Genomic DNA, 26,903 nt, shown 5'->3' with positions numbered 1-26,903 from the left:
GCTTTGAGTAGAAAAAGTGTTCTCAAAATTTACTCCATGTTGAAGAAAACTTACTCTTCAGAGAAAGTTTGACTTTGTTTAACAAGAAAGCACATGCTAAAAGATATTTAGCAGTAACAAAATAAATACAGGAGGACACTATGCAAAAAATATAATTATAGAATTCTGAATGTAAACAAAGTTAACACTGTAAAAGACCTCCAAGACTAAGTGTTATTCCTGAACACTTTATTCTGTTTGCCCATCTCACTAAGTCTTCAACTCCCATAAACCCGACCATCCCAAACTCAAAGCCAAAACAGCATTCTCCGTATCTAATACTTGCCTCACAGTAAATTGAATTTCTCTTGAAGTCCCAGAAATGACCACATTCTTGAACAATAATATGCAAGTTGCACTAAGGATAGAAGTGCTGTAAAATGAACAAGCAAATCTCCAAGATTTTCTGTACTTCTACAATTGGCAAGAAGCATTATATATAGAAAGATTTACTTCTTTTCACAAAGGCCACTAATTGAATGACTGGCAAGTCATGCATGTGTAAAGATAGTTCAAATGCTATTAAAAAAACAGTAAAACAGTCTTGCAAGAGTTAAGATGTTAATAATTAAATGATGGACATCATCACCTTCACAGGACAGCTCATTGAAAAGTCAGAATAAACAAGTTTTATAACATGCTTCATAGCACAATACTATTCTAAAAGAAAATCTGTCAGGAGAAATTACCCACCTGCAACACCCCTTTAGTCTGTGATTCTTAAGTCATGAACTCACAGTGACTGTCACAGTTACTAAGAGAATAAAAAGCATTCAAACCACAAGAACAAACTGACACTGGAATACCATCCTGACCATAAGTAATAATCTGTAAGTAACTAATGATATTATACACTATCCTATGAGAACACAATGAACTGTTTAAGTCCTAGAGACAATACAAATAGCCAATGCACTTCTCAAATCTAAGGTTAATGTGAACACTTAAAGAAACTGCACAAGCTATTTTGAAGCAAAGGAAGAATCCACCCTGTTAAAGTGAATAGTTAGGGGGATATTTGTCCTTTCAACGAAAGGGCTAAATCTAGATTTCTAATGTATCACAGATAATTTCTCACTGAAAGCTTTTGTTCACCTGACATTCCAGCCCGTTTCCATTGGTACTCAGCACTAAAGTAGCAACAATGTTATAGGAAATTGCTTATAGCACCCCCCATCCCAGCTTTCCAAAGTGCAGCCCACAGTTTAACGTAACACTAAAATTTCTTCCCACATCTCGTTGGCAAAAAAAAAAACACTTCATATGTCAATACTGTTCCATAAAAGTAGTTTTTTAAAACAAGGTATCTAATAAAATCGAAGTCCTAAGATCAAAAAGAGACCAAGATCAAAGCTTAGCCCCAGTGACGGTCTCCTTTGCACTGGGTTAAGTATCAAGATCTAAGTCCCATGCAGCTAGCTTACTGCTGATCAAGTAACTATTTGGTAAAATGCTCTTTCCAAACGCATATATTCTCATCAAAATATCTCTCACTTTTGCTGGCTAAATGTAATTTAGATTAACCTAAACTGCCTGACAGCTACAGAATTATTTTTATTCTTGCCATTTTCACAAGCCAGAGAAAAGATATTCAGATTTTCTATGGCAGTATCACCATAGTAGATCAGCTAGGACTCACTCCTTTTCAGTCTTAATATTTTAGGCAAAATAACATGTTTTCCAAAGGCTCAAACAGAGCTTGCTATAGGGCTATCATTGTGTAGTATAATAGTAAAGAAAAAAGCACTTGATATTCAGTATGGTAATGGATATACTTTACTTGTTATTTATATGGGAAGAAAAAAGCCAGAAGGTATTCCAAATGAAGTCTCAAAAAGTGACACAGTTTTACCTTTAGAGGTCTGATAGCTTCACAGAACTTTGTCCACCAGCTTTTCTCAATTGATTCCAGATGCCTCTCCCTTCTTCGAAGTGTCCTTAGTCTCTCTTCTAGTTGTTGTACAGTTCGTCTATCCCTTGATGACAGAGGCCGACCATCTCTGCACTAGTTAGCAAAAAATAGTGCAAGAGATCAAAGAACACTAAATCAAGAAAAAAAAAACTTGACATCTTGTTTAATGAGTTACAGCAATTCTAAAGATTTTGCAGTACATAATTCACACTATTTTTATGCATAGCAAGAGGATGAAGTGCAAAAGTCACAAGCTACAACAAGGGGAATTCCTACTAGGTGGTAGAAAACACTCTTCACAATGAGGATGCTCAAAAATTTTACAGGGTGGTCAGTCTACATAGCTAGAAATGTTTAAAGTGCCCAATTATGATCTGTATAACTTGATCTAAATCTGAAAGCGGTACTTGTTTTGTGTGGAGGATTGAACCTGATGACTTTCAGAAGTCCTTTACAGTCAAATTCCATGACTAAGCCAGTATGTGAAGCTTGGCATCTGTATTTTCTTTCCAGCATTACACTACACATACTCAGCAAGATGACTTGCTGTTGCACAAACTAACCTTACAGAAACCCAAACAAGCAGCACCATTATCCCAAGACTTGGTCAAGTGTATCAGGTAGGTGCTTGATGATTATGTTTAATAATGTGCTTTAATTCCAAATCTCTAAATATTGAGCAGGCACCATTGCATTCTGTTATAAATTGAGTAGCACATCCTTAAATCCAAGTCACATGCTAGTAAGCAAAAGCAACTAAATAGGCATTAGGTAACTGAATCAAACTTGTTTCTAACATTGATGCTACTGCATAGCAAACTGATTCTTAGATATAAAAAGATTATTATAGTTGTAATACATATATTTTTAGATTTTTAAATTTGCTATTCCATTTTTCTCCTTTTATTTTAAAAGAGTCTGCCTGCAAATAGTGAAACTTCACACCTGGTGAAGTTAAAGTGAATCTATTTTAGATAAAGTTCTCAAAAAGGTTAGACTAAGACAACATTCTAGGTACATGTAACATTTAAATTGGAGATCACAGTGTACTTTTAACAGGAACACATTCTCCATACTGCAATGACTTGAAAAAGACTTTTTGAAAACAGCCCAAGCTTATATTTATAGTTTCTATTAATGGTCACATTAAAATATAGATATAACTTAAAAGACTTGATACTTTTTGATCCTGTTTGTTAGCTAGATCAAACAACAAGATCAGTTGTTTGCAAACTCTTACAATTCAACATAGCGTTCTGTAATAAGTAATGCTCCATTTTTCAGAGGTTTCTCATTTTTCTCTCATCAACTTCAGTAATACAGATGCCTTTTGTTGCAGCAGTACTCTGTACAAAACCAAAACTTTATAACTTAAACTGGAGAAGTGTACTTTTTAGGTTTCATCATGCAACATGATTTTTAGAACAGTGAAGATGCTCACACTGTGCAGAGGTAGCCAGGTATCAAGGGAAGACTCTTGGAATTGTTTTAACACTGCTGAGTTCTGCTACCACAGGGCACACAACAGCACAGGTGAACTGCCAGGATCAGAGTGATGTATCTTGATGCCCCTTTCCCCCCCACTCAGGACACTGGTCAAATCATTATCTGAAATCGTTTGGGAAAAGGGTAGAAGATAATCTCTAGCAACTTGTAGGTAAAGGAGAAATCTTATCCTTTTTTTGCTTGCACTCTGAGGTTGGTGTCCTGCTTACATTAGGTGCATCATTTCTGCAAGCTGTAAAGCCACCATGGGTTTACAAATGGTGTTAACATTCTAGGAACATTTAGGATTCAGAACAGAGATTTCCATATGCATACTTTTCATAAAGAAATTATTTATAACAGCAAGGTACATTAACTAGGAAGTAAGAATATCTGGGGCTGTTATTTATGAAGAAAGATGATTAATCATTTGAGGAATCTAACTCATGACAGCTCCACGTGGCAAATATCCAGTGTTAATAACTACACTAAGTATCAACAAATTGGATGCCACATCTGGTAGCAGACTAAGTGAGATTAATATTCTTAACTTCTACAAAGTGTCTCTTCCATATATTCAAGTAGGACTGGAGAAATTTGAATTTAGCTCATCAGCACCATTACTAGCTAGACAGAAATAACTACTGCAGCAGGACTGATAAAGAATCACTACTGATAAAGATCACTACAATACAAGTAACCACATCTGTTTCCAAATAACTGCAAGCTAGTCACTTCTGACTGGCTATTCTTTCTGGAACACTCTCTACAGCACAACCAGAAACAAGTAAGTAAGCACAGGAAAGAAAAAATAAGACAGTGAGAACAGTGAAGACCTTTGATTTAATCCATACCTTTGATTTAATCCTTAATAAATGTTGCTCCACTTCTTCAATATCTTCGGTGTTCTCTAAACGTTCATAAGCTGCACTGGTAGTTCCCTTAATCAAGTTTAGAGGCAAAGCTGACATACCATAAGCCTAAAATAAAAAAGAAACATACATACTCAAATTTTCTGCCACACATTTTCACCTGATAAGGCTGTGGTATGTTGCAGCTATAAGGTATCACTGCTGTGGGTGGTTTTCCCCCCGCCCCCCGCTACCTTCCTCCTACAGACTCTAAAGCAATTCATTATTTTCTTTTTTGAGCAAAAACAATGAACATGCTATGCAGATTCCACTGAAACAATAGTATGTGTTAAGACTTCATACAAACACAGTCCACTGAAGGTTTATCAAGTTAGCCCTAGGTTGGTGGTGTTCTTTTGTGTTTGTTTTTCCACAAATTATTTAGCTTCCCAAAATCTTGACTTTCCCAATTTAGACCATAAGCAAGCCATTGTGTAATATTGGAATTTCTAGATATTGTACTTCAACGGTTTCTTTGTAGCCAGTAGTCTTCTATTTACTTATAAAATGAAATTTTATAGAAAGTACCTGATTTACTAAAAAAAAAAAACACACACACACACCACTCGAACCTGCAATAAAAAAGACATAGCAGAATCAAACAGCAGAGGCAAACACCTAAACTGTTACATTCCAAGACTGCTCAGATACATATTTACTAATTTTGCTGGCATTTACTCCTAGTTATAAAACCTATACTACTCAAAGTGTTTTCCAGGTTCTACATCAACACTATGCCCAGATTTTTCCCATGCAAAGTCTCTAAGCCTTTCACTAACATAAGAAACACAGATATTTGAGTTGAGGTAAACAAGAAGAAAATGCCACTATTTCTTCCCTGCTGCCCTATGAGTCTTATAGATCTAGGCCTAGGTCAGAAGTTTCTCCAGGCAATTTAGTGACATTAGCCATATGCTTTTTGTTTTACTCTGGGCAGGAGGCTGTTGGCAATGGGTTTTTCTTGGTGCAGAGCTCAGCAGGGAAGCTTTTCTTTCTCTTAATCACAATTAACACACACAGTTTTATTTGAGTGCTTGATATCTGAACATTTGCTAACTTCAAAAATGAGCAGCTTTATACATTTTTTTTCCCCCACAGGAATATCACTCCCTCCTTCTAGCACAGCTTCACATTTCACACTGTGAATAGACTTAACACAAGTGCCAGTGTATTATAAATGTCACCATACATGCTGTCAGATCACGAGCTTTCTGTACACAAGACTTGATCTGACCTGTTTTAAGAACCTCCTTGCACATACTACATTGTACTCAAAGCAAGACATAGTCCATCTTTTCGTGTGTATTTTTCAACATAACACATACCATGCCACCAACACCCATTTCTAAGCCCCTTTAACAAGTCTTGTTTACTGCTCTTACAGCTCAAAACCTCATTAACTATTTAATAACTGTTAAATATCAGACACTAAGCCCACAAATTTCAGTGCTGCTGCAAGTGCCAATATTACATGATTTCAATCAACATTCCTCTAAGTATTATATTAGGCTACAAAAGCCTGAAACAGAAGTTTAGCAGCCTAACAGCCTTGTTCACTCACTGTGGAATTAGGTTTCTTGTGTTCAGAGTGACAATTACCAGTAAATTGTTGGAATGGTGTCAGTTAAGTTCAACAAGCAGATAGTACATGTTTCTCAACAGGCTTCAAATCAAAGGAAACAGCGGTGCCTCACTACATAGCATTTAAGTAAGCGTAGGAGAATACTTCAGGAAATATTTGAAGGACAAAAGTTTATATGAGCAAAGAAAGCATTCAGCTACATCTTTGATAACTTGCACTAAATGACTTTCTTTTGTGTAGCTATGAAGTATTAGAATTGGTTTTACCATAGACTTCTAGAGAATAAAGTAGGCTATTGGCTATCTGCTCAGCATTTCAGGACCTCACAGCTGACAGCCTCATCTGTTACCCAAAAACACAGCTGAAAAAAAAGTATTTGCAGCACTGTTTACAGACTGTTCCAAATAAAGTTCAACTCCATTTTTTTTTTTTTTTAGCTACAAAAGATAACTGGAAAGTCAGTCCCTATGTTAGAGACTTTTTGTATAGAAGCTCTACAAGGGAAAGACATCTCTTATCACAGGCTGGTGATAGCAAACAAATTTCATAGTTTCCAAGGCATTCCAGAAGTTCTTGTTTGAACACAGCTATATAACCACAGAAAGGCCTACCTACAAGCTTCTGTATTTCAGGTGAGGAAAATAATTTAACTTAGGCTGGTCTTTACAACTCTGCCCATAAATACAGCTCAGTTCTCCCTTTAGAGTGTCTCCTTTGAGAGAACTAAGCTGCTTTACTATCTACTGGCACTAAAAAGAGCCCCCCCCCATCACCTCTTCTCTAGGCTGAAGAAAGAACTTCTTCAGCTTTTCTTTATGGGTTGCATTCTCCAACTCTCTAATCACTTTCACAAGCCTCCACTGGATCCTCTACAGTTTTCCAGTTTCTTAAACTGGGAGACTAAAACCAGACACAGTATTCCCAGATGCAGCTTTAGAAGTGTCAAGTACAGTGAATAATCATGTTGCTTGTAAGTCCAGGACACTGTTTGCCTTTCTGCTGCAGGGGCAATTGCTGGCTCAGGCTCAGCCTGCTGTCCACAAGGACTTCCAGGTGCTTTCCAGCAGAGCCATCCCCCAGCTGGTCAGACCCCACCATGAATTAATCTATTCCAAGACAAGGTCTTAACATCTGCTAAACCTGTTGCCATTCTTTCTTGGCCCGATCTTGCCCTCTGTTAATGTCTCTGTGGTGACTCTTCATTCTGTTTTATCTACTTGTCCCACTTTGATATTCTCAGACATGATGACTACATACTCAGCACCATCATTCAGGTAATTTCTGAAGACCAAATAGCATTAGGCCCTTATTGATCCTGAAGAGATCACTCAGGTCTGGCTGATGGTAGCATAACTCCAGAATTTAGGTGAAAGTATAAACACTATCCAAATTCACAATGAGAATGCAGGCTGCAACCTAACCAAGGTCCCTTTGTGGAACCCAAAACATTTCTAGCCAGAGCCAAAGACATTCAGTATGTATAAACACATAACAGATGGCTATGACAATAGGCCTACACAATTTTACACACCTAAGCTTAGAAGCAACTATATTTCACATTAAGCAGAAGCGGCCACCTGTTCTTCCAACAGCTACCATCAACAGATACCAAGTATTTACTCAACAGAAATAATTAAGGAATAAAATTCAGAATTTTGAATCTTTTAAATCTACATTTCTATGAAGTGAACTGCAACTCAAAGCGAGGCATTGTTTTGTTGGTTTTGCAGATTTGAATTACATATGTGAACATCAAGCTTGCTCAAGTGATAACAGTGATAACACAAGTTTGTTCCTTGAATACAAAAGATGCTAATCAGGAGATGATTATGCAAGCAAGCCTCCCATCATCTGCGGGGGGAAAAAGCCACATTGGTCCTTCAAGTCCTCAATACATAGAATGAAGGGTAGAAAAATGAGTCATCTCATGTGATGTGTCATAGGTTTGAAGAGAAGCTGTATTAGCTCTGTTTCAGGGCAGCATTTCCCTTCAGGCTGATGCGGAAGTTCAAGGCTGCCCTGAAAAAGTTTTAATCCCCTGGATTAGTGCAGGTGTTAGGTTATTCATGGGCTATTATCTGGGCATCTGCAACTCAGCAAGCAAGAGATATCACAGATAGCACCCAAAAACGAAAGCTGTACACTGAAGCCAAGAGAGGGCTCAGACCCAAAAACATTGTTGGTTCAAAGTTTGTAATATGAATAAAACCAGACCAGAACAGCCTTTAAATAGTTAATTTATATCCAGGAATTTTGATATAACAAGTAATTAAGTCCTGACATATTTACACAACTGAAATAACAGTTTCCAGGACTTAACACTTTTAGGCAAAGGTTGTCTAAATTATGTCAGATAAGAGGCACTGTATTCAAGAGTAAAAACAGTTATACAAATGAACTGGCAATTACAGCATACACTAATTGTTCAGGCTGGTATCTGCCAAGATATGCTGAAAGGTTAGGTCTTCAAAGTCTCACACTATCTTCACTGTTGCTGAATGCCTCATCACCTTCATTGAAACCCTATTTTACAGTAAGGGAAAAAATATCTAAACTTATATTTAAAACTACTTATTTTTGAGAATATTCCCCCTTCTCAAATCTCCACAAGTGATCCATTTAAGAGATTACCTCCTATCAGCTTAAGGGCTGGGAAGCCAAACCTTAAGAGCTCACTACCTAGTAAGTACAAGTTAGAGTCACCATCTGTGAGCAGCTGTCTCATTCCAGTTTGAGCGTCTGCCCACTGGCAATACAGATAATATCTGTGGATGGATGAAGTCCATATTTATACTTAACAGATTTTATGGAAGCAGGTAGCCTTCTACTCTAAAAGAGAGGAGGAAAAAAAAAAACATTACACAGCACTTACACAAAGCAACACAAAACCCAGCTTACCTATCCTATAAAGAAGAGTCTAAGCAAAGCTTTTAACATTTATTTGTTATCCACAGAAGTGTTACAGATGTCCCAGACAGGAATTCGCAACAAAATCTGTCATCAGTAAAGCAGGAGCCTGTAACTCGCATGAAAGCAACAACTGGTTCAATACCATTTCTACAGTATCAGTAGGCATTGAAGAATAATGAGAAGCATGCTCTAGATGTTCTCAGCATGTCACTGAATCCAAATGTGCACTGCTCCAGATAGAACACTAACATACCTCAATAGAAGTTACAAGAGCATTGCTTCCAGTTCACTTAATCTTCACATCTGTGTCCCTTTCCTTCCCATCCTGTCTGCAGCAGATCCAGCTACTCTCCTGACATTCCACAACTAAGATTTAAAAGGAGGAGTTGCTGTTCTGATCCTTTGGTCTCTCACAGACTCACCATCTCACAACTCTAAAGAGTTGCCACACACAGCCCCTGACTAGATAACAGAATAGTTCTCCTTATTAGTGACCCAGTATGCTAATAGTTACTCAAGACAATATAGAAAACAAGTGAAATTGAGACAAGTTACAAAAAGACATTTTATAGAACTCACAGCAAGCAACTACATCAGGGAACCTAAACCATTAATTAAACAGTTTTAAATTGCACAAGCTACCAAAGAGTTCCACTCAAAAAGGGTGTAATATTAAGGTGGGAACACCTAATAACCACCCGGATCAGTCACAAGGAACACGGGGAAAAAAACTTTGAAATGAATATAACAAATGCCTTTGGAAAAAGAGTTAAAGCTAATTTTGAACACCTAGTGCAAAAAGGAAGCCATCAGGCATTACAGTTTAACTAGAAGTTGATTATGTTTCACTTCCGACATGCACTATGTTCACCTAATAAGACATGGTCTAATGATCAACTTGTGGCCCAAACAGGATAATCTCTCCTTGTTAGAGATAAACAGAACATGCAAGTTGTTTCTGATCATTTTGGCACACAACCCACACTGTAACTGAAGGTTGTTTACCAAGTTCCTCATTAAAGGTATTTTTAAGAATTGAACATGCGATTTCAATAAATTATCAGGAAATACTTGCATAGCAGAGCAGAAAGACTCCCCATTTCATTTATTTTAGAAGTTCATAGATCTAGCAGATATGGCTTTTGAGTGCTATCACTGATGTGTTTTAAAAGGTGCATATATAACCTTATGCAAAAAGCACAAAAATAAATACTGGGAAACATTTCTTGCATAGCACTGCCCTCTAGCGAAGTAAAAAAGAACAGCCACAAAGAAAACAATTATATCCCTGTATAAAAAGCATAAGAAATGATCACAACTTCAAAAGTTGTTGTCTTAAAACAGCTTGTTTCAAGAGTTCACCTGAAAGTGACACCATGAAAGACAAAATGTTCAGTTCTAACAACACATGATCAAAAATGCATCCATTCAAGTTAAACAGCTGAACTCTAGTTTAAGATACACAGTGCTTTAAAGAAACATAAGTCAAGTACAAGCTAGTTAGTTTCAATACAAGTGTCCCACAAAAACCCTTCCATTCCAATAATATTCTTGTATTGAAAATATTTTTTTGGTATTCATAACCTAATTAGCTTTTAATTAGAATTACACTACGCACGAGGGAAATCATGTTATGATACCTTTTATCCCTCATACCAATGGATACTGTTCAGTTGCCTATATCAAACACTATTTCACATGGATACGATGCACCTTTGTCAGCATTACTTCTGATGGATCAGGCACACTACTCCAGTTACAGTCTCAATGTGGTGCACTTTCATATGTCACACCAATGCAGGCAACACTTCTGAACTTCTACAAGACGAACTAGGACTCTACCTTTCTTGAAACTGCACCTTTCTCCTCTGTGTACTTGCACTGCACAGTTTTCTTGAGAAGTTTCCATCTCTGGCTATCCATACATACTACCATTCTAAAGAAAAAACAGAATTCAAGACTCTTACTTCCAGAATACCTTTAGGCATGTCAAACATTAGGAAGGACATGTGAGCCACTATCAAATTGTGAAGAGTAAAGAAGAAAGCCTCCTAAATGCATGTGAAGACGGCATACCATCTCACAGACTGCTGAGGTTTCTTTGTTTTAAAAAACGCATGCCATAGAGCTTAGAAAGTCATCCAACATGTTAACTAGCAAAATCAGTTCTTTCATAGCAAGTTTTAGTATCCAATCTTCAGCTACTATAAAAGCATATACATTTTTGAATAACACTGCTATCAAAAAAAGCCCTCAAATCATGGAACAGACTGACCAAATTGAACTGGCATGTTCAGCATCATATTTCCTGTAGTATGTTATTCACGACATGAACAAAGCATTGAGTACTTATCGTTTTCTCTAACATTCATCACTACAACATCTTACTACACATTCACCTTATTTTTTCATATTAATATTTTTTCTCCACCATACACACTCAAAGACTGTCTCACTTATTTGTAGATGTTTAAGTGTACAAAAAAATCTAGTCAAGGTTTGCAAGACGCAGAAATCAAGTATGACAATCTCTGCACTACACTTGTTTTACTACACACAGTGAACTTGCGGTCATTGGACATATTATGCATAGAAAAGTTAACTCTGACTCAGTTGTAATACTGAACATAAATATTTAGCCCAACTGCCATCTTCTGCATTGCTCCAGCAGGCTTAGAAGAGCATTACCAACCAAAAGACTAACATTTCAAGCCACAACTCTACAATCGCCAAGTATAAAACTATAAATGATCCAGCATTTCAGTATCTACAGTTCTCAAAAAGTGTAGTAGGAATCAGGCTGTTACAGAACACTCATTGTTTTGCTGTTTTGATTATTTACTGATGTATGGAGAAGTGAACATAAGCAAATAACTACATTTCTTTTATATTTAAGAATGGGCATTGAAGTGATTAAGTGGTAATGATGATGAATGCTACTAACTTCTGGACTGCTCAGTAACTGTTTGATGACTACTTAAAATAAAATCAGTGGTAAATGAGTGCTTTTAAGGTTACATAGATTATAAAAGGCTTTAAGCTTTTTGGCTGTTAATGAAAATAAGTCAACTGCAAGAAAAGTAAATCATACTCTGAACAAAAACTAGGTGTAAAAAAGTCATTAATTTGTCAGTAGACAAACTGAGCTTTGTAACACCTCTTTCAGGAAAAAGGATCAGTACACTTTCGTAAGAAATCAATGCTTATCAGACATTTTGGAAAAATTACAGAGCCAATTATAATAATCCTTCAAGGACATGCTAAATGAGATGCACGAGATGACTCAAAAATTAATCTGCCTATCATTGTGTAAGTAATACATTATTCTGCCTTGAATTCAAATAGCAATCTGGAGCTGACAACAACTATTGTATTAATACCTAAGGCAACGAAAAACCATTTCAATTGAAAACACATTAATGAAAGAATAGATGCAAACTACATCATCTGTGAAACTGTTTCAAACAAAGCAATGCAGCCTTCATTTATCTTTTTCTTGTTATATTCTATGTTTATAGACACGAAAAGCTGTCAGTATAAATCATCAAGGTCACAGATTTGCAGAGCCACCCCTGAGGATCAGTTGTTCATATTTCTTGCAAAACAATTTTAAATATCAAGTACTATACTTCAGTATTATACATTATATAATGCCAAAAGAACACAAACCAGACTGTGTTATTTAAGTTTTAAAGCAGAAAAGCTACTAATTCCAGATTACATTGAAAACCAAGAAATAAGTTTAAACATTACTCATTTAAACATTGCATGTACTTGAGAAAAATGACAATGTTTATGCTCTTGTCAGTAATAATAACTTATGAGCATTTGTAGATCTACATTTTTGATAAAACCCTTATTATTTTCCCGTAAAAAGTTGAAAATTTAGAATACACATCCTCCCTAGTTGCATCTTCGTCCCCCTCCCCGTCTTTCAAAGTGGCAAATAATGTAGAGAAAAATACTGTTCTTCAGTGTATTCAGCAAGCAAATGCAACTTGAGTTGAGGTTCAGTATTATATTCTAGAAGACCATGCTAGTAAGGATCAACTCAGTCACAAGAAAACACTGACTGCAGCTTCCATGGCTAAAAAAATATCTTTACATCTGTTCACAGAAGCATGCAAGTTTGCTTCTTGTACAACCAAGTTTTTACAGCTATAAAGTGATGAAAAAAGTAATTTGTATCACTTAGATTAAAAGGTTTTATCCTCCCCTCCCTTAACATGCATATTCTCTACCCCACTCACACAAGGAACTTCTGAAAATTGCCACCTATCGAGCCATTTAAAAGTTATTACTATAATCTGACAGGATAGTCTTGCAAGAGTTAGTAGTTACTAAAAACATAGAACTACCCACATTTCTGAAGATACTGCATGCTGGTTTTCAAAGTGCTCACTGCAGTTTTTTGAACAATAGCTGTATTGAGGTGAATAAATAATAGTAAGACTCTCTAATAAATAACTTCCTCACAAAATAACAGCTGTGATAGAACAAAAAGTTGTTCATTGTGAGTTAAATTAGGCAATAACAGTAAAAGCAGCATTGCAGAATTGATTTAATCCAATAAAGAGTCAATCTTATTGTCAATCCCCTCAAGCTTTTCATAGGCTAGAGCCAAGCTTAGAAAGGACATCTCATGTCATTAGGTACAACATAGTAAGTGCCACCCATCAGTACCACTGCTAAATCCTTCAGGCAAAACCCCTGAGGTTGGAAGAGATCTCTGGAGATAAGCTGGTCCAACATCTGCTCAAGCAGGGTCACACCTAGAGCTGCTTACCCCAGACAGTGTCCATATGGTTTCTTGAATATCTCAAAGCAGGGAGACTCCACAATCTCTCTGAAAAACCTGTGCCAGTGACTGGTCACCCTCACAGCGTAAAAGTTTCCTGAGGTGAATATCTGAATGGTGGCTGTCAAGAGGATGGGATCAGACTCTTTTCAGTGGTGCCCACGGATGAGGGGCAACAGGCACAGACTGACACATAGGGGGCCCCATCTGAATATGAGGAGAAACTTCACTTTGAGGGTGCCAGAGCACTGAAACAGGCTGCACAGAGAGGTTGTGGAAGCTCCTTCTCTGGAGACATCCAAAACCCACTGGGACATATTCCTGTGCCATCTGCTCTAGATGAACCTGCTTTAGCAGGTAGATTGGACTAGAAGATCCCCAGAGGTCCTTTCCAACCCAGACCATTCTGTGATCATGTGAAAGATCTGAGATCTTGTCTGTCCAGAGACAAGGGAACTCAGATACCACACACTGTCTACATCTATTATGTCTACCCTTTTCTCTACCATCTGCTAAGCATTTGTGGAAATGATTTTTTCTTTAATATACAAGACTTAACACAGCAAAAAATCCACAATGCAAAGAAGTTACCAAGAGAAAAACCAGTTACTCCTTCCAGAATCATGCTGCTTCTTCTCCCAAATGGAGGGAGTAGAGTAATCCAGACTGGTAGAGACACAGATGCTATACTCTGGGCCAACCTCTCCCTGAGGTTTAGGGAAGTCTGACAACCCAGCAACTGTTGGCTGCTGAAGAAACTTTTGCTTTAAGTCTTACTACTGGGAAAAGCCCAGCACACAATAAACTGGAAGGCAGACACATGCCAACCTCATGCTGTCAAGGTCACACTCACAATTCACTCTTCAGACCATGAGCTCATGCAGTCATGCTGCTACAGGTGGAAACTGCTTTACATATGGAAGTCTGCCCATCACTGGCAGAGGGTACAGTGTAATGAAAACACTAGAGCATTAAAAAAAAAAAAATCCATTCCTGCTCCAACTTCGAGAGCACAGACATTCTAGTAAGTGGTTTTCACTGTCCATGACATATTTGTAACTCAATGAGAAAAACCACTCATATCCAAGGTAGATAACAGCCACCTCCTGTGTGAGATCATCCCTAAAACTTCTGTGAAAAAGCTCCTTCATTTCTCCTACTGTGCCTTAACAGCTACTATAAAAACGGAAATGATAGTTTCAGAATGATCCAATACAGCAGTTAAAAACAAAGCAAACAGTAATTCCATGCTCCAGACATCTGCATGGACAGTTTGCCTAAAGTTTTCAAAGCAACAATTCAGTCTAAAATCTTCATAATTTAGTCAATTCAGAGAAGACTATTTGAGTCCTCATACTTGATGTTTCACCTCATTTACCACCCAGTATTTGTACAAGTCCTAAATACAGTAAGACTAAGGCAACAACATTGAGCACAGATGAGAAACCACACAGACAATACAGCACACTGAACTATTGAACATGAAATGGAAGTCACATATTTCCAGGTTCGGCTAGTTTTGAGGACAGCAGTTTAATACTGTAGGCACAGATTGCCTACAATGAATCTGTGCTCAAAAATAGAGAAGTAACAGAAGTAGGAAGTAACAGTAATAAATTAAAGACTTTGAAACGTTACTTCTTTAAATATTGCATTATTTTGCACAGATTTATTGCTGACTGAATAATCTTGCATTTTAGATACATAGATGTTTATTAACAGTTATAAAAACCATACTTATGTAGCTGTTTGTAAAAAAACACTGATATTTGCCCAGCTAATGAGTCTGTTCTTAATGTTAGTCTTATGGAGGTTAAAAAACACTACATGTGCTCTGCAGTAATGTAATTGAACAAGAGATTAATCTTTCCTTCCATAATTAAGGGAAACCAATTTAAAACCTGACAAGGTAAGTGAAGGTATGGATCTTTTTTGACCAGCGCATGATCTAGATGGCAGCAATATAGCCTGAACAATTTAGTGACCCATGCCAGTCAGAAAAGGCTTAAAGTAATAAAATTTATGATTTGAGTCCAGTTAAAGCACTTAGTCATTGAAGTTGAGAGCAATTTAGCTCACCTGAGATACACACTAGCTGATCTGCCAAATTGCTCTTCTACCTACTGCACAGAGCCTGATGACCACCAAGCTGTCAGTGTTCTGACACACCTGAGAACCTGTATGGAATTGCCTCCTCTAATGCTGCTGCAATTTACACCAGCTCAAGCCACTAGTATAAAGAGACAGAAAATCATTAGCTATGCTTGTTAATCAATTTATATTTAAGAGTCTGAAAGTAGTATTTAGCAGGTACCTTACCCTCTTACGCAGTCATGAATAAAACACATCCTTGTTCTACAGAAATTTTACCATAGGTGCCTGATAAGTTAGCACAAGCCATCTTGTCGGCTAGCAATGCTTCAAAAATAACTTATTGCATGAGCTATTCTTACAGAGTCACTTGGAACTCACTAGCAAAGTTACATGAGAACAACTTCACTATATCAGAGTCAGGCTGCAATGGAAGAGAAAGTTATTTTAGCAAGGACATGAACTTCAAAACCTATCAGGTAAACACTGACTCCTCAGAAGTTTCAAAGCTTTGCCTGCAGTTAAGATTCCTCTTTATTGCAAAATTTTACCTTGATTACAAGTTAATACATGCAGCATTACAAACAGGCTGATAATTCAGTGCCTGAAGAAACAGATTGGAAAAGCAAGTGACTACATGAACATCAAATGTTGGCCAAAGCTAATAAATTTAAATGGTGTCTTTCCTTTGCACACTAAAGCACAACAGTTGAACTAACATAGTCTTAATTATGTGATTTACAATCAGTTACAGAATGAACATCCCTGAATCCTTCTAAGCTATAGAAACAACTGCAGTGGTTTAGTTGCATACCTAGAACTAAGAATATTCCTGATGCTTTAGAAAACAAGGCTCTAAACAGTTTCAAGCTATATTTGCCATTAAATTTTTAGTTATTCTTGATGGAAGGCACACATCACTGAAGATGCTGCAGATTCTTCATACCTAAACTGAATCTGGGCATGCATAGATATTTACCCTTAAGCAAATTCTAGAAATACAGAACTGCAAAGCAATTCTCTGTTAAAGACATTTTTTTAATTATTGAATGAAAAAAAGCCTTTTACAAAAAGAGACAGTTATGATCAAGAACATTTTGCATAGTTCTTTACAAATCAAGTTATTCTGTCAGACTTTTCTTCGTAAAGCTCTCTAGAGATAAAAACACCGATGTAAAAGAGCTGTAGTAAAGCTTATATTCAGTATGGTAGACTGACCAGACCAAGCCTAGGTTATGCCATAGTTAAATAAATAAAAAAGCAGTATTTTTCTCCATCTAGCAGTGGAGAACTAGAGATGTAGGCTTAGAATCAGGAGGAGCTGGTGAACAAGTTACAAGCCATAAGGAATACGGTGACCTCCCCTTGCAAAAACACGTTGAAATTAAGTCTGAGCTGTGCTCAAGTACCAAATAAGCAGTTCTTAAATTTGCAGTAAAAGTTATTTCTTCCATTCCAAAAACTCAGAAGTAGTGTTTCAAACCATGAAAATCCAGAGCTAGAAGACACTGTTGAAGGTACTTAGCATGATGACAGTTTTCCATACAGCTGTAGTCTGTGATAACTGCAAATATCATAAATGTAAAAAGCTGGAACATTGCCATAACAACTTACTGTGTAAGTGATAGCTGCCAACATTCCAATTACAGTCAAGGAACTAATGGAAAACGAAAGAGCAGTCAAGCCATCTGGAAAAAAAAAAGCCTATTGAAAACTCTTACAGTAGAGGTATAAGAAAATTTCTTCCTGAATTGGCTTCTGAAGGACAGTTAATAAGACTGAGGGAAAAAAAATTGAGACATAGTTCCCAGCCATAACAACTCAGATGAAAAAATTTACCTAGCATAGCTTTTTGTCATAATAGATCCTCCTCCAATATTGCAAGAAGCAGGACAGCTCCCTCTCCTTTGCTACAAGTTCACAGACGTTGCATTCAGTTAAATGGCTGAATAGACACTAATGAACTTGCTCCCTTAGCTGTCTAATGCCTCTTCAAGACTTATTTCTGGCCTCCAGAATGCTGTGGTAACTTTTCATTCAGTCAACATAACTGAGCTACTGTTTGTTTTCCCCCATGTCCACCCCCCCAGTTAATCAAAAATTTAGAGGGCAATAACATTGATTCCTACTCACACAGATTAGCCAGTTTTTGTGCTTCTTTCCCCTTAACATGCATCAAGCATTGACAAACTGAGAAATCTTGTTATAGTTATCCCCTATGAGAAGCTGCATCTTTGGTCTGACCAAGCCTACTGGCCTCCTTCCAGAAATACCAAAAAGTAACAGAATAGCACAACCAAATTCAATTTATTTTTGCTAGATAATACCAAATAACTTCCCCAAAGCTAACAGCAAAATGTTCATAAGTTTCAAATACTAGAGCTATATTTAAAATTGAAAAAAACCAAACAAAAAAACCAACCCAACAAGATAGCTCTGACTGTCTTTTTCTAAACAGAAAGAAGAGAATCTTATTGCAAAGATTGTGTATAGGTGAATAGTTAGTTAAGCTAGAAAACTGTCACCAAGACAGTTTTCTTGTTCAACAACCAGTATGCCAAAATAAGTTAGTAGCAACTTAAGGAAAGCTCAGAACAAATCTCAAACTTACGACTACTTCCAAATTCTTCAAACAGGAGCTTGACTTTCTCCCACTCTGTGGAATTCTTCTTGTTGGGAATATCCAAAGGAACAAAAGCACTGTAAGAAAGTAAAAAAGTTCTCACCCTAATTAGTCAAAAATCAAAACAATTATACTTTCAAGTTAAGAAAACAGAAATCCATTTATTCCTGAAGAAAAATTATATGACATCAGGTTTACAAAATTCTGAAAGTAACATTTTGTTTTTTTCAGATTCCCCTCAAATGTCATATTTAGATCAGCAGACAAATGTACAACTGTGTGCAGTAAGGTCTGAAGTCAATGAACAAATGATTTTCTATTTACCATTCCTAACAAAGGTAAGGACTCTACTCAACCATCATTAAAAGATATATTAATCTCACTTACTATCCTGGTTTGACTCATGTGCAGAGGAGCAAAAAGACTAAGCATCATTGAGACAAATTCTTATAAATCCACACTTGTGCAAGTTAGAATAAAATTATTAATGATTCCCACATCAAACACTCAAACAGGATGTGTTTGTGTTCCATTATCACAATTAAACACACCTGCTGCATTCTAGTCTTGTTTTGCAGTTGGCCCAGAGAACTGAACTGCAGAGAAATTAAATATTTTGAACCTTCCAATAGGCAGAGACCAGCAAACAGTACTCAGAAGAATGTCAGGTAGACCAGACCCCTAGCTGAAAGCTTCCTGCTGTCAGTCCCACCATCTGAAGTCCAACAACAACAGTAACACGGTAGCATCTCCACAGACACAACAGATTGTTTTGTAACAGCTGGAAAAACAGTACCCCCATACCAATCTGAAACCACAGCTTCCAGACATAAATCAGAATGCCTTTAAGTTACATGGATGTCAGATTTGGAGGGAAACTTTTCAGGTAAAGAATGCAAGAACCCAACCCCAAGTCCATAACGAGCACTCACAAGTATCTTTTGGACTTTAGTAAAAAAAAAAGTACATAATTTGATCCCTGCTTCAAGTCCCAATAAACAAGTGAATAACAAACATGCATTTTCCAGGACTGTGCCTCAAAATTCAAGTACGAAACACAAGCAGGCGTTTCGAAGGTTAGTGAATAACTGTGTGCAGTTATAATCATCACATCAAAACCAAACTTCTACTCTGCAAACAAAGCTAAAACTTAAAAAATTAAAATCTCAACTTTCAAAAAGTGTTTGCTCTTTAGCTTCTTGACAGTGGAAGAGATAGATTAAGGTTATCATTTACTTAAGTTGATGCATGCTTATTGACTTTAGATTTTGTTCTTTTATCTGCCTCTAGCAGTAATTCTTTCTGTAAGATAGCATCCAGGCAAAAAAATCAAGACACAGGTACTACAAAAGCAGGCAAAATTTCTGAGGTTAGGCAAAATTTCTACTTGGAAGAGATAGCAACACAAACAGCTGCAGGTTTATTTGCTAAAAAAGGGTTAAAATAGGAGACTCTGGTTAAACTAAGCGAGCTCAAGTCCTTTTATTTTACTTCCAGTATGAATTTGCTATCTGTGGACTACATGCAAGGAACAAATGAGATGGAACATCTTAGGGAATTTATAACTTGCTTGCCTTTTTTTCACCCCTCCAAGAGCAATAAGTTTATTTTTTTTCCTGAAGCTACCTACAACCAGCATGTCGAAAGACAATCAGAGCAGAAGCCATAGTAGCCACTATGGACATTCTTCAACTAATCCTCAGCTAAATTTTCACTGAAGGAAATAGACTTTTGATTCTGCTCCTGTTCCATGCACCAAGGGCCTCAGAAAGAAATGCAGGAACGATAAATTCACACACTTCAGTCTCAAGCAAGCAAGAACCTTATTTCTCCTCCTGAACAGAGTCCCGCAACTAGTAGCAAACTGGCCAGAAGGCTAACTAGCACACTCAAACAGACTTCTGGCCCCTAGCTTAACAGGCCACCATTAAAACGAGGCAGTTAGCATGCCTAGCCATCTGCAGACCTGAAGCCAGTCCATGCTCCCAAAGGATCTTTAAAACACTGCTCAACCATTGCATCAACGCAGCACACGCTTCAGGCTTGTTCTTCATACATGCTAGGCTAAGCAAGAAGAAATTTGACAAAAGTCTTGGAAATGATGCTATGTTGACTAAGTGGTCAACACAGCCCAAGAGCCATAGTAGCTATGAACAGAATGAGAAGTTTCCGTGCTAAATAACTCCATTCACTTGTCATCATTGTGATGCAAAACAAGTCAGTCCATTAACAGCAAGTGAACAGAGTACAAGCTAGTGCAGAGGTTTACAGGTGCAGCCAAGAATTCAGTTAACGCAAACAGAGCAGCTCAGATGTGATGTGATTTCTTACACTTGGAAGTTCTGGACATAAATGAAATTATTAACTGCACTAATCTTAAGAACACAAGCAAAATAGTTTCACTGTTTAAAACACACCCTGGGAATACTATGATTAAGATCTAGATCAATATTTCATCTGCAGAAAAAAGTAAATGCAAGACAAGCAGTTTAAAACTATTAACTTCTGGCAAGACTAATAACACACAGGTGTAGATGGGTCAAGTTTGATCATTTTATCAAAGAGTGCCATTAACCATCATCCTTAGGAAAATAATTTCTAAAACACTACATTAAAACGCATTTCCTTAAAGTGAATTCTGCTATAATATAATTTGCATAATTACTTATAGACTAATCAGACACTCATAGATTTTAAAAAGTTGATGGTTCTAGAAAATTTAAGGTAACCATTTTCATCCCAAACACTGACAATCAGGGAAACATTCCTTTTGGAACCAAACACTCATTAGCCTCAAGAGTAAATATTTTAGTTCAAATCAGACTGCTGTATAATGGTGCCTTTATGTAGACTGTACTATCGCAAGACCCTTGCCTCCAGAACATGACATTTAGAGTAAATCAACTATATTCAAGCAGAGTAGATAATTTCTAAGAAGCTAAAGGCATTACAAGTAAATACTAGTTCTGAGTATCCCAGTATAAATTTGTCCTATAGTTCGCTTTTAATGATACTTTGCAAAGCAGTTGAGTCCTATTACAGACATGCACATTTTTGCCAGAATAAGAGGCTTTCCAAAAGACAGCTGGAGTAAGAGGTATAAATACTACTCCTGCTAACAATCTAGACAACGGAATCCTGCTCATTGAGCTGTGTTATGAACTCAGAAAAAAAGCTCCAAAATCATCCCGCACAAAACAGATACTGTGTTTCCCAAAACAGTCACACAGATCTCTAATGAAGCAAGGTAAACATCTAGGTAAGAATAAATTATTCTTAGACTTCAAGATTAATCCAGCTTTTATGGCTTCTTTGAGAACTGCTGACCAGGAAAGGGTAGGGACTTCTTGTGTAGACCTTTCATTAAAGGAAACAAGCTATTTATTGACCTGTTTTAATGATACAGATTACTCGCTAAATCAATCAGAAGAGAGGCTGGCCTGATATGAAGCACTAGTTGTGCAAGCACAAGACAACATATGATTTGCTAGGCACTTAACAGGAAATATTCCAACCCCTCTTGCTCTTGTAACTGGTGTGCATGAGAATTCTAGTCCATTTAGCCTAACCTCCTAAGGTTTAGTCCAGTACATAAAATTGCAGTCTGTTTCAATGCTGGTCTGATCCTGACCAACCCTGTGAAAATCTCCCACAGCCACCAGGTACAGGCAGCACTGCAAGACAGGTCTTCACTCACATTCAGCTGAGCCCCTCTGTAGAAGCTTCAGCTACACCATTCTTACCTCTTTCCTATCACACTGGGACTTAAGAGGCTGCTCTTTGGCCCTTTATGTGCAGACAGTCAACTAAGACACAATTTCTTCATAAGAAGAATGTACATAAACAGAGATACCCACTATTTTATATATGCATAATTACACTAGATCCAAAGTTAACATATTTCTTCAACACAATCACCTAATCTGTTTCCCAGAATTACCTACTGGGTCTTGTAGTTTCCCTCGAAGTAAAAAAATAATTATATTGTTCTGCAGCAGCGTCTTCAGTACCAAGGGTGCTTTTTCATTTTGAGAGCATTAGGATAATGCTACTATTTAATCATTAGCACCTTAAAAGAAAGCAAGCAACCTCATACATATAACAGCAGCAAAATTGTTCTACTTAGAACCCAGAAATACTAAAATGCCTATCAGTATCTAAAGGAGTCCCTGCCTCCCTGCAGCAGATACTCCTGCTGTTTAGATCAGTGGGTTTCAAGTCTGTACCTGCAGGGAAGGTCTGTTCAATAACTAATTTAAGCCCAGGCTGAACACCACAGCTGTCTGGTTTGCAAGTCAATCACAGAAACCACCAGAATTTACAAGCTGTGAAGACTTTGAAGAACAAGCCTAGGAGAACAGAGAACAATGAGAAAAATCAAGAAACAAGTTCCATCTTACTGGAAGAAAGGAACAAGCATGCTTATAGCTACTGAGGATTCAGGTGACACCTATTAGAGATACTGCAAAATCTTCTAAACTGGATATATTATATAGTCCATATACATACGCTTATGATGTGATGTGAGTCAACAGTCAGAGACAGTTTTTGTAACAGTTTTAGCAGTATTTCTAAACCATGATTACACTAACTCAAACTCCTTCAGTCTCCCATAATAGCAAATGTTACTTTTAATTGAAATTACCAAAACAATACTCCAATAAGGTGCTATACAATTAGAAACATTAATTTCTCTCTAGCTTCTACTTCATACGCCAGTGCATCAATGCAGATCATTTTCACATACATTTCATAAATTTTACCAACTTTATTGCTGCAGTCAAAATGCTAAAAAGGTTGTGACACAGCATCCATTCAAGACATTAAATGGCATGCTTAACAATGATCTTAAACTGAATTTGTAATATTGCTCAGAGTTTCAGAATGACAGTTCTTGCTGCAAACAAGTTAGCCACTTCACTAATGTCTGCCTTTCAAACAAACACTGGAAACCTCTATTATATAAGGCACAACTATGTCAAGTATAACTCTACACTATACTTATGTGCATCAAAGAACACTTTCCTTTAAGAAAGTACTAAGCACATAACACCAATTTATAATCCTAAAAGCTGTTCTGGGATGTCCATGAAAGCATTTGATAGAGGCAGAAAATAAGATAAGCACACATATTTTACCCCCTAACGTACACTGAGATATCAACAGTTGTAAATGTCATAGCTACCATGTCCTTGATGGACATTCATACAGCACAAACAGGCAGAACTCAGAAGCACAAGTACCTGCACAACTAACAAAAACATTTTAGCTTCCAGTTACACTCTTACTTCTCAGGTATCTAATTCTCAGGATATTTAAGCCCTATTGGAGGTTTAGCTAGATATTTTTTATCCAGATAGAGTGCAACATAATCTACCTTTTTAATCTTGCACGCAAAGTTCTGTTCGGGGTTATATTTAGTATATCCCATTAATGTTCAATACAAATACTTACCCAATTAAAAGGAGGACTGCACAAACTGTGATGAATCCCAGAGTATATTTGAACGCAGTTTTCACCTGCTAAATATCAAAGAGAAAGTTAATATATAAATATAAAATAACTCCAAAGGGATTTGTCCAACAAGATATAACAAAGCATACTTAGGATAACAGGTGTTCTACAAAGGGAACTTCAGAGAAAACATGAGTAGTTTCAGATACGAGTCAGAAGTATACATGCTTGAAGAGCCTTATAGTTTGAAGACTATAAACAACTACATTGAATTAGGCTTCCATCATAAACTATGCATGTCAAGAGCTGTGGCCAAAAGCCAGGGTATATTCGTTCAGTGCAAATACGCTCAAAGTAAATTCTTATTAGCAATGCTTTATATTACGGTCATAATGATAAGGTGTTTTTTCATGTTAAGGTTACAACTGCATAGAGGGGAAAATGATAATAACAATTAAAAGGTTCTTTAAGAAAAATATTTTCATTTGACAAGTTAGCACCTTACTGGCATGCATTTATTATACTCCCTGGAATGTCATACACATCAAAAATCTTCAGTACATTACAAACCTACTCCAGTGTTAGCTTCAGGTAAATTACTGTTGCCTACTTCAAGAAAAAACAAAAATGCTACAAGAAAGGTACCTGCATTTAGTGTCTACCTCAAACATCAGTACAAATTTTCTGTCTCCTACTTTAAAGCTTGTTTATATATGGTTTCTATTCTACAGAAAATGTGAGAAGTTTTAACTTAAGTATATGAAATTAGGCCCAAAATAATTTGTAGGAAGCTTAAAGCATTCATGGTAATACAGATTTTAATTATTTATCTCACTAAAGTTTCAGTTCATGTGAGACCACAGTGCTTAAAGTAGACTATGTCAGACTACACATTATTAAGAGCTGCATCAGTACTTTAAAGGAACTGTAGTAAGAGACTTGAAAATGCTATTAACATTGTAGTATTCAAGTTAGACAATAATTCTCACTTTCACTTTTGCCCGTATTCATTTGTCTTTTTTCTGCTTAGTGCATTTGCTAGAGTGAACTTACTGAGCATGTGTTGCCATCATCTTCTTCCTTCTCCTCATAATAGAAATAGACAAAGGGAATCCACAGAAAGACACAGAACAGTATGATGGAGTACAAAGCTAGGAGAAATAATTAAGTGAAGAGAAATTTATATTGACACTTCATTTAGTGCGTAGTACTTGAAACATTAGTTTCCTCTCATGCTAGCTCTCAGTAATTTCAAGCATTGAAAAGTTAATAAAATTTACTAGCTAGCATATAAACTATTACTGTTTTATAAACTCCAAAGGACTTACAGAACTAACCCTTTCAGATTACGCATTTCAGATCCACCTACAATTCAGCAAAAATTAAAAGACTAAAAGTAATCATCTGCATGCAGGTGATACATAGGACTTGCACACTGGGGAGGAGGAGGCAGCATAGAGGATAGCGAATAAAAGCAAGCTATGCCACCTAATAACAGAAGTTGTTCACAGAAAATGCATATACAAAAACATAACAAAATGAAAGCTATTTAAAGCACTGGACTCCATTTCAGGGGATGTTCTACTCTGAATGTAAGTACATTATCAAGGGAAGACATGGTTCTGCTATTGATGACCTCAATTCACAAAACAGAACAAGCCATAGCACTATGGTATCATCAGTTAACATCACTTTTTAAAGGAAGCACTAACTGGAGATTGTAACAGTAGCCACAAAATCAAAACAGTCATACTGTCATATTACTTTGATCCACAGAGTATCTTCAGAGATTCTAAACCACCTAATTCAAAATAGGTGAAGTGTTAAACTAACATATAAGTCTTCATAAACAGTAACTGGCAACCTTGAAGACATTAAGAAAGCTATTAAAAAAGTCAATTGGACTGATTAGCCAGTGATATGAAGGCAGGAGACGAATTACAGATATAAAATTCCAAGTTTAAACCTTCATCTCTGTATTGTTTGTTACATACTTTCTAGGATACCATTATTCAGCAAAATCCTTCAATACTTTCAAATATCTTATATTATGAACATTTCAGAAGTCTGTCAGGAAACCAAAAATGTGTAAACAATAAGTTACAGTTTTTGCACCCCACAAGAACAGTATCCCAGAGTAGTCAACCAAGCCCTCAAACTGTACCACACAACCAAGACTGCTCATGCAAGCACAAAGTCCCCCGTTAAAGCAGATAAAGATACCTAGGACCACAAAAATCCTGTGATTTTTGGCCAATTTTAATCTTCACTTCATTCTGCATAACTAGTTACTGCCTTCCCACTACTTTCCCACCAATAACCAATCACCCCTAAATTAAGTTTGTGGCCTCTTATCTTGGCTAGTGCACTCCTTACAGTATCCATGTGCTTCAAAGAAATCCACCTCAGCATTTTTACTGAAGGTGGTGTAGAAGCCAAATAAAGTAACAACTAGAACCTAAACAGAAATGAGAAATTATTTCTGAACAGAATTTATTATTTGGAAAAATATTTCAAGATGTTAGAGGTATCTACTGTTTGGAGTGCTGAGTTACTATGGCAGAAACAGAACATGTTCTTGGTTAGTTCACAAACTTTCTCACATTCGCCACGAGCACAAAATTCAGGGCCCTAAGACACCTTAGAACTTCAAGTTCTGAAGCATAACATTCCTTGACCTTCTAGACCAATACTTGAACTGCTTCTATATTGCAGATACCTTCAGAAATCAAGCATCTCTGATCAAAATATCTGGTTTTTTTAGGCTAGTCCTAGGTCTACACTGCAGTGTGCCAGTAAATTATTATAGTTCAGTTACATACATCATTAATCAAAGATCAGAATCAACAGCCCATAGAGGTCACTGTGAGCACAGAAAACATCTTCACTTCTCAGTTTTACTCTACCAACTTCAGCATACATTATTCATATAAGGTACACCCATAGCTCATTAGATAATGGGAGCAATCCAAGTTTCTTCCAAGGAGATAAAGGAATAGATATTCAAATTCAACAGAATATCTATGAACAGTGTGAAATAAGACTACCATTTACCACTACACCAATCCCACACTGGTACTACCTAAATGCTGTTGCTA

At 36.8% G+C, this 26,903-nt stretch overlaps 1 protein-coding gene across 1 annotated transcript in view; it reads right to left on the bottom strand.

The window, feature by feature from the left end:
* The window catches only part of LMBRD1 (LMBR1 domain containing 1), a 75,426-nt gene that overhangs the window by 28,982 nt on the left and 19,541 nt on the right, over positions 1 to 26,903 (bottom strand). The window contains exons 4-9 of the mRNA XM_065835892.2: positions 24,859 to 24,956; positions 23,806 to 23,873; positions 18,340 to 18,428; positions 17,343 to 17,416; positions 4,291 to 4,416; positions 1,892 to 2,044 (exon numbers count right to left, since the gene is read on the bottom strand). Of these exons, the coding sequence (XP_065691964.2) occupies positions 1,892 to 2,044; positions 4,291 to 4,416; positions 17,343 to 17,416; positions 18,340 to 18,428; positions 23,806 to 23,873; positions 24,859 to 24,956 (608 nt within the window). The remainder of the gene's footprint in view (positions 1 to 1,891; positions 2,045 to 4,290; positions 4,417 to 17,342; positions 17,417 to 18,339; positions 18,429 to 23,805; positions 23,874 to 24,858; positions 24,957 to 26,903) is intronic.

This window comes from Patagioenas fasciata, chromosome 3, assembly GCF_037038585.1.
Source record: "Patagioenas fasciata isolate bPatFas1 chromosome 3, bPatFas1.hap1, whole genome shotgun sequence".
Classification (NCBI taxonomy): domain Eukaryota; kingdom Metazoa; phylum Chordata; class Aves; order Columbiformes; family Columbidae; genus Patagioenas; species Patagioenas fasciata.
This window is presented reverse-complemented; position numbering and strand designations above follow the sequence as displayed.